A 13,864-nucleotide genomic window follows, 5' to 3' on the forward strand; every position below is an offset into this window, starting at 1 on the left:
GACGGCGGGCTCGCCCCAGGCAGTCGTCTCCCACCCCCAGACTACGGCGGATCTCCTGCATTTGCTGGGGTTTTCCATCAACGTGCCGAAGTCACACCTGAGTCCCTCTCAGAAGCTCCTCTTCATCGGAGCGGTTCTCGATTCGGCGCAGTTCCGGGTCTATCCGCCGGAACAGCGGGTCCGGGATATTCAGGCCCTGATTCCCATCTTTCGGCCTCTGTCCTGGGTTTCGGTCAGGCTAGTGTTGCGGCTTCTGGGGCTGATGGCCTCCTGCATCCTACTAGTGCATCACGCCAGGCGGCGCATGCGGGCTCTGCAGTGGGACCTGAAGTTTCAGTGGGCCCAGCATCACGGCAACCTGTCCGACCATGTCTTGATCTCGGAGGGCACTGCACAGCAGTTGCAGTGGTGGCTCACGGACCGCGAGTGGGTCAAGGGCAAGAGCCTCTCCCTTCCCCAACCGGAGCATGTCGTAGTGACGGATGCGTCCCTCCTGGGATGGGGTGGCCATATGGGAGAGGCGGAGATCAGAGGCCTCTGGTCTCCGGCGGAGTCTCGCCTCCACATCAACCTGTTGGAGTTGAGAGCGATCCGACTTGCACTGAAAGCCTTCCTTCCCTCTGTCAGGGGAAGTGTCGTGCAGGTGTTCACGGACAACACCACCGCCATGTGGTATTGCAACAAACAGGGCGGGGTGGGGTCGTGGACCCTTTGTCAGGAGGCTCTGCGCCTCTGGACGTGGCTGGAACACCAGGGCGTCACCCTAGTGGTTCAGCATCTGGCGGGCTCTCTGAACGCCAGAGCAGACGAACTCAGCCGCCGGTGCATGATGTATCACATATGGCGTCTGAACTCCGAAGTGGCGCAAGGTCTCTTTCTGCAGTGGGGAGAGCCTTGGTTAGATCTATTCGCCACCGAAGAGAACGCGCAATGTCAGCAGTTCTGCGCGTTGGAATTTCCAAGGCGGCACTCGCTCGGCGACGCTTTTCGTCACGAGTGGAGTTGCGGTCTGTTGTACGCCTTTCCGCCTATACCACTTCTGCCCAGAGTGCTGAAGATCAGGCACGACCGGGCCCAAGTCATCTTGGTGGCTCCGGATTGGGCACGAAGGTACTGGTATCCCGAGCTACTCAGTATGTTGACCGAGCCTCCGATACGTCTGCCCCTTCGGGAGGATCTTCTGTCGCAGCAGCAGGGGACGGTCCTCCACCCGAACCTGTCCAGCCTCCACCTCCATGCGTGGAGATTGAGCGGCGACAGTTGATGCCATTTGACTTGCCTCCTGAAGTCTGTGATATCATTCTGGCAGCCAGGCGTCCCTCCACAAAGTCGGTATACGCCTGCCGGTGGAACAAATTTGTGGCATGGTGCACAGCAAAGGCTGTGGATCCCCTTTCCGCCCCTCTTTCTGAGGTTCTCCTCTTTCTTCTTTCTTTGGCCCGGCAGGGCTCTGCCCTGGGCACCCTGAAAGGTTATCTTGCTGCCATCTCTGCCTTCTTGCGGCTTCCTGATCAGCCTTCTCTTTTCAAGTCCCCTGTGGTTACACGCTTTCTTAAAGGCATTACTCACACGTTCCCTCCTGTCCCTTTTGTAATGCCTCAGTGGGACTTTAATCTTGTTCTCACATTTCTAATGTGCGCTCCCTTTGAGCCTCTTCATAATTGTCCTCTTCGTCTGCTGACGCTTAAGACTGCTTTTCTGGTAGCCATCACCTCGGCTAGACGGGTGAGTGAGCTCCAGGCTTTATCTTCAAAGCCTCCTTTTCTGTCTGTTCATCCGGACAAGGTTGTCCTTCGGCCTCGTCCCTCCTTTCTTCCAAAAGTGGTGACTCCATTTCATCTTGGGCAATCTGTCACCTTGCCCACCTTCTTTCCGCCTCCGCATCCTTCCAAAGAGGAAGAGAGGCTCCACCGTCTGGACCCAAAACGTGCGCTCTCCTTTTATTTGGACCGCACAAAGCAGTTCCGGGTGGACGACCAACTTTTTGTTGGATACGTGGGTGCTAAGAAGGGGAAAGCGGTGCACAAACGGACCATCTCTCGGTGGGTCGTTTTGTGCATCAAAATGTGCTACTCCTTGGCAAAAAAGGACCCTCCTGTTGGGCTGCGCGCCCACTCCACTCGGGCCACAGCGGCTACTACTGCTTTGGGACGGGGTGTCCCTTTGCAGGACATCTGTCAGGCGGCGACGTGGGCTTCGCTACACACGTTTGCCAGGCATTATTGCCTTGACAGCCAAGTCTGGAGGGATGGCTTCTTTGGCCGTTCTGTCCTCCAGGACTTTCTGGTGTGATCTTGGTTCGCAGACCCACCACCGGGGATGGTATTGCTTGGGTATCTATTCTAAGGTGAGGAATCTAACTAACGTGTTTCTTTCAGATGAACAAGTTACTTACCTTCGGTAACGATGTATCTGTAAGAAACATTAGTTAGATTCCTCACCGACCCACCCATCCTCCCCGTTCTGCGAACCGACATCTAGGGTTAAGGATATCCTTTTCAGGCCCCTAGATTTTCTTTTTGGCACCAGTGTCGGTCTTTGCATGGCTCTGCGTTCCTGGCGCGGAAAGCTATGTACAAGAACTGACGTCAGCGCGCGAGGGCGGCGTCTAAGTACTCCGACGTCATTCCGGCGCACGACGCCGACGACGGACGCGGAGCCGCAGACGACGCCTAGCGACGCGCAAGGGGTATTGCTGACGAAAAATCTTCCGGATCCAGTCTGACGCCTGGGGATATTCTAAGGTGAGGAATCTAACTAACTAATGTTTCTTACAGATACATCGTTACCGAAGGTAAGTAACTTGTTCTTCACGCCGCCTCCGACGCCGATGCATGAGCATTTCATCTACCGCCCGGCTCAGGTTATTTCTCCTGTTTATCAGGAATCGGATGACGGGGGCGACTGGGAGGGATCTGAAGATCCTATGGCCAGGCAGGCCGACCTTTCACAGGACTGGGCAGACGAACTGGGGGATGCCAGTGGTCTGGACACCTCCCTGTACGCTGGTTTCATATCTCCTCCGTCTGTGGCCTCGGTGGAAGGTGCAGCTTTTTCAGTGGTGCTGCGCAAGGCGGCCGATGCCCTTGGGCTGGAGTTGCCTGCTGTGGCCGTGAGGACTAACCTCCTCACAGAAGTGCTTTAAACGTCAGCAAGCTCCACAGAGCCTCTGCTGCAGTTCAATGAGGCACTCGTAGACGTTCTGCAGGGCACCTGGTCCAAGCCCTCCACAGTACCTCCTGTGGATCGGAACATGGCCCGGCGCCAGCGCCCTGCTCCGGGCGACCCCAGTTTTCTGTCCCAACACCCCAATCCCGAGAGTCTGGTTATCGAGGTCTCGACTTACCAATCCTCCTTCCCGTCCGCTCCTCCGGATCGGAAATCCAAGAGGCTGGAACTGTTCGGAAAGAAGCTGTTCTCTTCCCTGAGTTTGGGTCTGCGGTCCTTGAATACTGCTTGCCTCTTGGACCGTTATTCCCACTCTCTGTGGGATACGGTGGAGGACGTGCTGCCCCTGTGTCCGGAGGAGGCCCGGTCACGGCTCACCCAGGCGCTTGCTGATGGGCGAGATGCAGCACGGCATGCCATACGGTGTGGACTAGACACCACGGACTAGCTGGGGCGGGCAATTTCGACCACGGTGGCGCTTCGTCGCCACGCCTGGCTACGGTCCACGTCTATCTCGGGGGATGTCCAGAGTACCCTCATGGTTATGCCCTTTGATGGCACTCGCCTTTTTGGCGAGAAGGCGGATAGTGCGCTGGCTCGTTTCAAAGACTCCCGGGCTACGGCCAAATTCTTGGGTCTCTCAGCCCCGCGGCCGCAAACTTCCGCCTTTCGTGGCCAAGGAAGGAGCGCCTCCTCACGTCCGCCTAGCCACCGGCCGCAGAACCAGCCTGCACGCGGTCGCGGACGTGGATTCCACCAAGGCGGTACTGGAGGACAACGTGCCGGTCAGTCCACGTCCACCGCGGGAGCATCCGCCTCAAAGCCCTCCTAGTCCGAGCTTTCAGGCCCATTCCACGCCAGTGGGCGGCAGAGTTCGTCATCACCTGCTCCACTGGCGTTCCATCACGTCAGACAGGTGGCTGCTGCAAATCTTCCGAAGTGGCTACTCCCTCCCCTTCGAGACGACCCCTTCAGCCATACCACCACAGTACCACCGTATGTCGGGGGATCACTTGAATCTTCTCTGGGAGGAAGTTACGGCCCTCTTGGCCAAAGAGGCCGTCGAGCGCGTTTCTGGTCTAGAAGTAGGTCGTGGTTGCTATTCCCGCTATTTTCTGGTTCCCAAGAAGGGCAAAGGGGGCCTATGCCCTATCTTGGACCTCAGGAGCGTCAACGCCTTCCTCCAGAAGGAGCGGTTCAAGATGCTCACCTTAGCTCAGGTTCTGGCTGCCCTAGACCCAGGAGACTGGATGGTAGCGTTGGAGGCAGGACGCTTCTTTTCACATCCCCGTCCTGCCGGCCCACCAGCGTTACCTGCGGTTCACGGTGGGTCAGGAGCATTTTCAATTCACCGTGCTCCCCTTCGGCCTCACCAGTGCCCCTCGGGTGTTCACGAAAGGGATGGCGGTGGTCGCAGCTCATCTGCGCAGATCGGGGGTTCCAGTCTTCCCCTATCTCGACGACTGGCTGTTGAAGGCGGGCCCGCCCCTGGCAGTCGTCTCCCACCTCCAGACTACGGCCGACCTCCTGCATTTGCTGGGGTTCTCCATCAATGTGCCGAAGTCACACTTGAGACCCTCTCAGAAGCTCCTCTTCATCGGAGCGGTTCTAGATGCGGCGCAGTTCTGGGCCTATCCTCTGGAGCAGCGGGTCCGGGATATTCAGGCTCTGATTCCCATCTTTCGGCCTCTATCCTGGGTTTCGGTCAGGTTGGTGCTGTGGCTTCTGGGGCTGATGGCCTCCTGCATCCTGTTGGTGCATTACGCCAGGTGGCGAATGTGGACTCGGCAGTGGGACCTGAAGTTTCAGTGGGCCCAGCATCGTGGCAATCTGTCCGACCATGTCTTGAATTAAACACTGTCTTCGATGAAATTGCATCATTCGTATTCTTGAAAAAGAGGCCCGGAGGGCACAGCTTGAATATTAGAAACTTGAAAATTGGCATACCATTTTGTGTGTGGATGATATAACAGCAAAGAATGTCAACTTATAAGAGATGTTTAAAAATTGGATAAACTTGGAACACTGAGATTAACCCGAAATCAAATTTTGCCAAATTGGCGTTCTAGCTGTGCGATCGGTGGGGGCGTAAATGACGCCCCTATTCATGTTGGATTGTTCATTTTTGTGTCGATTGGGCATGGCACACAACCGATCAGCACGCACTCTGAAATACAAACGTACAAACTTGGATAAAGCATCAAAGAAACTGGTGTGCATCCTACCCCCAATGTTGATCTCGGAGGGCACTGCGAAGCAGTTGCAGTGGTGGCTCACGAACCGCGATTGGGTCAGCGGCAGATCCCTCTCCCTACCCCAACCGGAGCACGTAGTAGTGACGGATGCGTCCCTACTGGGATGGGGGGGCCACATGGGGGAGGCGGAGATCAGAGGACTCTGGTCTCCGGTGGAGACTCTGCTCCATATCAACATTTTGGAGCTGAGAGCGATCCGACTTGCACTAAAGGCATTCCTTCCCGTTGTCCGGGGAAGTGTGGTGCAGGTGTTCACGGACAACACCACCGCCATGTGGTATTGCAACAAACAGGGCGGGGTGGGGTCATGGACCCTTTGTCAGGAGGATCTGCACCTCTGGACATGGCTGGAACACCAGGGCATCACCCTGGTGGTTCAACATCTGGCGGGCTCTCTGAACGCCAGAGCAGAGTAACTCAGCTGCCGGTGCATGATGGATCACGAATGGCGCCTTAACTCGGACGTGGCGCAAGGCCTCTTTCGGCAGTGGAGAGAGCCTTGGTTAGATCTATTCGCCACCGAAGAGAACGCGCAATGTCCGCAGTTCTGCGCGTTGGAGTTTCCAAGGCGGCACTCGCTCGGGGACGCCTTTCGTCACGAGTGGAGTTGCGGTCTGTTGTACGCCTTTCCGCCTATACCACTTCTGCCCCGAGTGCTGAAGAAGATCAGGCGCGACCGGGCCCAAGTCCTCTTAGTGGCTCCGGATTGGGCACGAAGGTACTGGTATCCCGAGCTACTCAGTATGTCAATCGATCCTCCGACACGACTGCCTCTTCGGGAGGACCTTCTGTCGCAGCAGCATGGGACGGTTCTCCACCCGAACCTGTCCAGTCTCCACCTCCATGCCTGGAGATTGAGCGGCGACAGTTGATGCCATTTGACTTGCCTCCTGAAGTCTGTGACGTTATTCTGGCAGCCAGGCGTCCCTCCACTAAAACGGTATACGCCTGCAGGTGGAACAAATTTGTGGCATGGTGCACAGCAAAGGCTGTGGATCCCCTTTCCGCCCCTCTTTCTGTGGTTCTCCTCTTTCTTCTCTCTCTAGCCCAGCAGGGCTCTGCTCTGGGCACCTTGAAAGGTTATCTATCAGCTATCTCTGCTTTCTTACGACTTCCTGATCAGCCTTCTCTTTTCAAATCCCCTGTTTTTCGTTTCCTTAAGGGCATTACTCACATGTTTCCTCCTGTCCCCTTTGTAATGCCTCAGTGGGATTTGAATTTAGTTTTGACCTTTCTGATGTGCGCTCCCTTCACAATTGTCCCATTCGTCTTCTGACTCTTAAGACTGCTTTCCTGGTAGCTATCACCTCGGCTAGACGGGTGAGTGAGCTCCAGGCATTATCGTCTAAGCCTCCTGTTCTTTCTGTTCATCCAGACAAGGTTGTCCTCCGGACTCGTCCTTCCTTTCTTCCAAAAGTGGTAATTCCCTTTCACATCGGGCAATCTGTCACCTTGCCCACCTTCTTTCCGCCTCCGCATCCTTCGAAAGAGGAAGAGAGGCTCCACCCTCTGGACCCAAAACGGGTGCTGTCCTTTTATTTGGACCGCACCAAACAGTTCCGGGTGGATGACCAGCTTTTTGTTAGATACGTGGGTGCTAAGAAGGGAAGGGCAGTACACAAGCGGACCATCTCACGGTGGGTCGTATTGTGTATAAAGGCTTGTTACTCCTTCGCTAAAAAGGACCCTCCTGTAGGGCTGAGAGCCCATTCGACCCGGGCCACAGCAGCTACTACTGCCCTGGGACGGGGAGTCCCTTTGCAGGACATCTGTCAGGGAGCAACGTGGGCCTCGCTGCACACGTTTGCCAAGCATTATTGCATGGACAGCCAAGTCCGGAGAGATGGCTTCTTTGGCCGTTCTGTTCTCCAGGACTTTCTGGTGTGATCTTGGTTCGCAGACCCACCACCGGGGTTGGTATTGCTGGGGTATCTATTCTAAGGTGAGGAATCTAACTAACGTGTTTCTTTCAGATGAACAAGTTACTTACCTTCGGTAACAATGTATCTGTAAGAAACATTAGATTCGATTCCTCACCGACCCACCCATCCTCCCCGTTCTGCGAACCGACATCTAGGGTTAAGGCTATCCTTTCTAGGGCCCTAGATTTTTTGGCACCAGTGTCGGTCTCTTGCATGGCTCTGCGTTCCTGGCGCGGTAAGCTATGTACAAGAACTGACGTCAGTGCGCAAGGGCGGCGTCTAAGTACTCCGACGTCATTCCGGCGCACGACGACGGATGCGGAGCCGCAGACAACGCCTAGCGACGCGCAAGGGGTATTGCTGACAAAATCTTTACGGATCCAGCCTGACGCCTGGGGATATTCTAAGGTGAGGAATCTAACCAATTAATGTTTCTTACAGATACATCGTTACCGAAGGTAAGTAACTTATTCTTCTAACCTATATCATGCAGTTTGCATGCAGCTCTTTCATGAAACTTCATATGCTATATAACGATTGTAACTTATGAACTTCAAAAGGATCTCCGTGACAAAAGCAATAACCCCCTGAACTATCCACATAAAAGACAGTTCTGTGATCTGCATGGCACACGGTGCTCTCTCGCCCCCCTCCCCCGGTAGGAACAGACCAGGAACTCTGCAGCAGGGGCTTTAGACCCATATGGAATTTCTAAACAAAGCACCCCCTGAGCTCAGCATCATGTTCGGTTGTGCTTGCCACTGTACCCTAAAGCCATCCAACCCGTTTTGACAAGTTTGTTCTGCTGTATTGGGCATTTTTGTCTGGGCATGTTCCTGTTGATTGCTATGATTTCAGTTGTCAATTATCGTCTCTGGAACTCATTTTTTTAAAAATACTACTGTTTTATTGCAGCTGGCTTTTTAGGCATGTTGTTGTGCTTTTCAGGTGGTGGTGGTAGTTGTCAACTAGGGACTATGTCAGGACAATTTTGTATACTTGATGTGCTGATAGGTCTTTTCCTTGTTTCTGTCCGAAGACACTTATCCAAGGGGTCCTTTGATAATTGAAGTTGCATTTATATAGCCCTTCCTACCCTTGAGGAGGCGTTGAATCGCTTTATGGCAAGTATTGCACTATTTGGGAGCCCCAAAGTTAGTGGTCAATCCTTTGGGTATTGGGATCAGCTTGTGCTCAAACCAGTCCATGAATTTACTCCTGTCTTTGTGATTCACTAATGCCTTCAGTGTGATAATAAGAGAAGGTTTTGTTGGAAGCAGATGGTTGATGAAAGGAAAAGCTATTGTTGGGTTGTAGGGATATGGTTTTAAAGAAAGACATTAAAATAGACATGCAATTTAGAGTAGTCTATATATGCAAGCGGCATGTAGAAGGGATGACTAGCAATATTCAAGATAAATATGAGAGGGCAACATTGAAAGTCTAAGTCCAGGTCACTTTTTCATGCAGGGTTTTAGGAATATAGTAGGGAGATGTTTTGTGAAAGTATGCAATCAGTGGATGGGAAATGTGAGAAGTTGGCCTGATATATGATGTCACTAGTTCTAGTGTACACCTTGTATCAGTCCAAACAACCCTTATGGTGATTGGTTGTAAAGTCAACCTTATAGACCAGCTATCCTAGTGGTAGCATGGACAAGAGCAGTCTTAGGCTAAACTCTGAATGGCATGTGAAGCCAGCTGTTATACCATTATAGTCCCTTGAATACCAAATGAAAGGACACCACACCAAGTATATATAAAGTTAGAATGTATTTATTCTAGCATATACCCTCAGCACTCTTTATGAGGTCAGAGGTCTAAGTACAAACAATTTCTTAAGTAGCATACGTTAAGTACCATGTCACGAACAGGGAGTAGGCCTAGGGCATCGCTGGGGCTACACTACCCTACCAAGAGTTAGGAAGTGGGAGGCCCACGGGAAGCATGTGCAGTGTGGAAACACACACGCGGGTTACATTAAAGTCAATAGGAATGTAACAGGTAGAAATAGGGAGAATAAAGACACTTCCGAAGGAGCTAGGAGGAAGCAACTCAAGACTTAGACACTTGGATAGTCAATATCCACTGGAGCACCGGAGTACTCGCGTTACCTCACCCACAGGAGACGGGTGCATAGGTGTGAAGATGTGTCTGGTGTCGTCGCTGGATCCTATGGATGCCTGAAGAACAGATGCTGGCAGGCGGCCAGGAGGAAGGTGTCCGGTGGATCCAAGGGTGGATCTTGAAGGAAGAACACCTGCAAGCAGAGGGGACAAAGTCTGGGTCACTAGTCAGTGACCGTGTGGAAACAGGAAGGAACCAGGCGATGTCGTGCAGAACACAGGTGATGTCGTGAAGCTTGTCTCTGCAGCTGCGTGGACCAGGAGGCGTCGAGGACGACCAGAACCAGGATACGAGCTGTCCCACGACGGATCTTGCTGATGGCGGAGTCGACGTCCCGATGGGAGTCAACAAGCCTTGGCAAAGGAAACCCACGCGGAAAGGGAAATTCGCTTCAGGTGCAGACCAGGAAGGTCTGGGGTGCTTCTCTTTCACAGGGAAGCAAGGGCCAGTCTGGGTGAACCAAACCAGCAGTGGAAAGTTAAAGGTTCGTCGTCACAGAGGCTACTAGCCGACGGGCCAGCAACCGGACAGACGCGTCGAGCAGGAAAATGCAGAAGTACAACTTCGAGGATGCTTCAGAAGCTGCGCTGGAAGCTACTAGCCAATTTTCCCAGATAGCCAGTCCCACATCTTTCGTCGCCTCCATGGATCTCAGCTCGGCTGTGGATGTGGATCAGGGTCAGAGAAGTCTGGAAGTCAAGGCGCTGGTCGGGCTCTGAAGTCGGTTCCTCGTATAACGTTGGGCAAAGCAAACGGCAGGTTGCTTGATGGTGCCTGTTTGCACAGGGTGGCCACTCCTTGGCCACAAGGGAGATTCTTCAGCGCCCACTCTTATACTAATCTGGGGGGCTGGGTTACCTGCTAGGTCCCTCCTATGGGTGGGACCAGGGAGGGGGGTGGTTAAACCCCCTTCCCTCAGTTTCGCACCAGGACTGGGGCTGGAGTGCCCCAGCACCGGTTTGAACCGGGCTATGCATGGGACACCTTGTGTGCCCCAGGCAGTGTCGTTTCTTTCATCCCTCCCTGCCCCAATACACCAAGTCCTGTCTGGGGTGGTGCTAGCACCTCCCAAGGCAGGAAACCTATTGTCCAAGCCTCCCTCGCTGGAAGGACTCCCAGCAGCAGGAGGTCAGACTTGTGTCTGTGGCAGCAGCGTCCATTTTGTGACGCTGGGGCTCTGGTTAACTTTAACCGGGTAGTAGGATTTCAACATGTCTTCCCCCTCTAGAAGGGGGGAATGCTATCCTCACTGCCAGAAATGGTGTGGGGGTAGTATTCCAAAGTGTTAGACACCTTACACAACATGTTTTGATAAAGCCAAACCATAGTTACCATAACCGCGAGGATTATAAGGCACTTTAAGAGTATATGGTAGGCGATATCATAGAACAGCTATAAGGACATGATTCCAAAAGCTGCAGACAGGCTCAGCTCATGCTAGAGCACCATCTCACATGTTACCAAGCACTCTGCCTCCAGGATTGTTAAGGCCTGCTATAGGAGTGGCTGACAGGTTACCCATGTGTCTATATATAAGGTAGGTATAGGGATACTACACCTAAGCAAGGGGTGATTACACGACCTTGCCCCAGCTGAGTGATCAGCCAGTTGTGTCACGATGGAAGGCCAGCCAGGGGTAGCATAATACATGCTGCAGCCCCTGGTAGGCCTAGGGTACACCTATGCCCTGGGTACCTAAGGTACACTGTACAGGGTCCAATAAGGTGATCCTTACCAATTGGGTTATGCACCTAAAGTACATAGAATGAATTTAGAGAGAGAACAGCTGGGCTGTGGGTCTGATTAGCAGGCCCACAGCTACATCTAAGTCGAAAACCAGTAAAGCAAAAGCAAAAAGTGGGGGTGACCATAGGAAGCAGACCCTACTCTCCTACAGGAACCTTTAGAAAGGAATGTGACTTTCAAAAGTGTTTATGGAGACATTTTAACTTCCAGGAGGTGTCGGACCTCTTTGCTTGTTGATAACAGTGGCAGCCCCCCCCCCCTACCAGAGCCTTGAGACCCTCACGGGTATGTAGTGCGCTTTATAAATGCTATGATTGATTGATTGATAACCCCTTACTGGCGACAGTTAAGCTGTGACAATTATGCATATCCTGGTACCTGTAATTACGATTTGACTGACATCACCATTGACAAAGCTGTTCTACACACCATCCCACTGTGTGATATAAATACTTGCAATACTCAGAAAGAACATCTGTGTATCTACTACAGAAGTACATTAAATACTATGTTGAATTGCTAGTTTATGCATGCAAATTATTTTACATTATACAAAGTACACATATAAACATGTTAGATAGATACTCGCCAACCTAATATATAACAAGTAAGTTGATAATCATGATGTAGTAATCCTCATTAGTAAATTCAGCATATTGTTTATATGATTCATCCATTGCCTAGTATGGAAAGGGTATGAGGTGCAGAATCTGCGGGTGCAAGTTTCCATCAGAATAATTTACTTAACCTTTGGTAAGGATCTTTCGGGTGAATACTAAATCTGCCTGCAGATTCCTCACTGGTCTGCCTTTTTCCACCTTTCTAGATAGTTGTTGGCGGACATCCCAGCACAACGTTTGGTTTGTTCACTGCATTTCTTTCACGTCTTCATGCATGTTTCTATCTCTAAGAGTGGTGGGGTCATGAAAAAGACGAGAACGTATGTCGGAGCACAGCGAAGTGGCATTTATTGCTTGGTGACTTCAGATTGGGTGAGGTGTCGGGCATGCGAGAGCCACCTACCTGTCCATGAGAACTGCTGTAAAATTTCTGGACCCAGCATGGCAGCTGGGGGTGGGTGGATTCATGAGATGAGAAATCTGCATGTAAAGTATCTGCTGGGAAACTATAATTGAGTGTATGTATATGCATATATAGCATTGGGTGGGGCTATTTATTTTTTAACTTAAAGACCTCAATGAACATTCCCATGATGGCATAATCTTTGTGCTCTTTCTCCCTCCCAGGAAAAGTTGAACACATTAAAGCAGAGATTATGCATGTTTTCGAGCCTCTGTGAGAACTGTCTCTCTGATGTAGACCCAGGAGTTAGAGAGCAGGTATGTTCAGAAGTCGGGCTGTTTGATGTGCTCTGATTAGCGGGTAGGGATGCTAAAGAACCACACCTCTATGAAGTTGGTCCTGATGATGATCTTGGTCATTTATGATGATAGCCCTTGTGTGATATGAACACTGAGCCGAGCGTAGGTTTATATTGAGAAGCCCACCTGTCACATTGGCTGTGAAAAGAGCACTGTTAAAATCCCAGGTATCTCTTCTGTCATCCTTTGACTGAGCAGATGAGTACTCTTCGATTTGACATGGATTCCCAGAAAATAAATTAATAGATAAGGAAAGATGGGATGCTGTAGGATGTACATTAAGGGGGAGAACAGGTAAGTACCACAGGAGGTAATATTTTAAGGTACCAAGCAGTGAGGTCGACTTCAAAGGTACCATATAGTGCTGAGCAAGTGCCTCTAATCTGAGAACGGGCAAGTCTTGCTGGTGCTAAAGGAGTTTTGGGTGGCAGGGCAGCATTTATACCACGTGAATCAAAAATGTCTTTTCTGTTTAACACCTCCCACACCTGTCTTCTGCTCACCCTTGCTTTGCATGGCTACATATGCTTAGAATTTCTGACAAATCACCTTGATTCTGCCCTTCTTTTAGTCTCTGCCATCATCTAGCATTCCCTCTTCCTCTTAAAAGCTTTGCAGTATTGAACACCTTAATACATCTAAGAGTGTCCAAAGTCCCTGCCTAGTGCCCTCATCTTCCTTCCTTTGTACTGCTTCAATTCAGGCCTTCATTCTGCTTAGTGACTTGCTGCTGATGTTCAGTCACCAGATGACCAATAGTGGCCAGGACTACCTGCAGACTTTGGTTTACACGCCGGATGCATCCCTGCAGACTGAATTAGCGGGCTTTCTTATAGACAATGTTTTCATCGACTTGGAGAGTGAAGCCAATGGTATGTATATATGGCCTTTCTCTTTCATTCTTACCATTGTATGCGTTTATTGATAAAATTGCTAACTTCCCCACAGAACAGCATTGCACCTCTCACTTACCATCCCTCCCTTTAAGGAGCTGACATTTGTAGTTGTAGTTCTCTCTTTGAGGTTTTAGCTTCTGAACACTTCTGCCTAGTGGAAAGGGGAACCTGTTCCTTTTACATCTTATTTCATGGGAAAATGTCTGGTAAAGAGAACATTTAGTGTGCATAGTCTGTTGTCTAACACTGAAATACATTGATGCTAACTTTTAAGTCTAAACAAAGTGTCTGACAGGGAAATTGTGAAGACTAACGTTTGAATAACCCACCCACCTTATCCTCGAATGGAAGGCACCAAAGAGGATCCT

General features: G+C 51.3%; 1 protein-coding gene across 1 annotated transcript in view; it reads left to right on the forward strand.

Annotated features, from left to right (window-relative positions):
* STAG3 (STAG3 cohesin complex component) overlaps positions 1–13,864 on the forward strand; it is a 1,816,020-nt gene that overhangs the window by 1,199,214 nt on the left and 602,942 nt on the right. Inside the window, exons 23-24 of the mRNA XM_085637308.1 lie at positions 12,466–12,558; positions 13,304–13,472. Coding sequence (XP_085493434.1) covers positions 12,466–12,558; positions 13,304–13,472 — 262 coding nt within the window. The remainder of the gene's footprint in view (positions 1–12,465; positions 12,559–13,303; positions 13,473–13,864) is intronic.

This window comes from Triturus cristatus, chromosome 12 (genome assembly GCF_964204655.1).
Source record: "Triturus cristatus chromosome 12, aTriCri1.1, whole genome shotgun sequence".
NCBI lineage: Eukaryota > Metazoa > Chordata > Amphibia > Caudata > Salamandridae > Triturus > Triturus cristatus.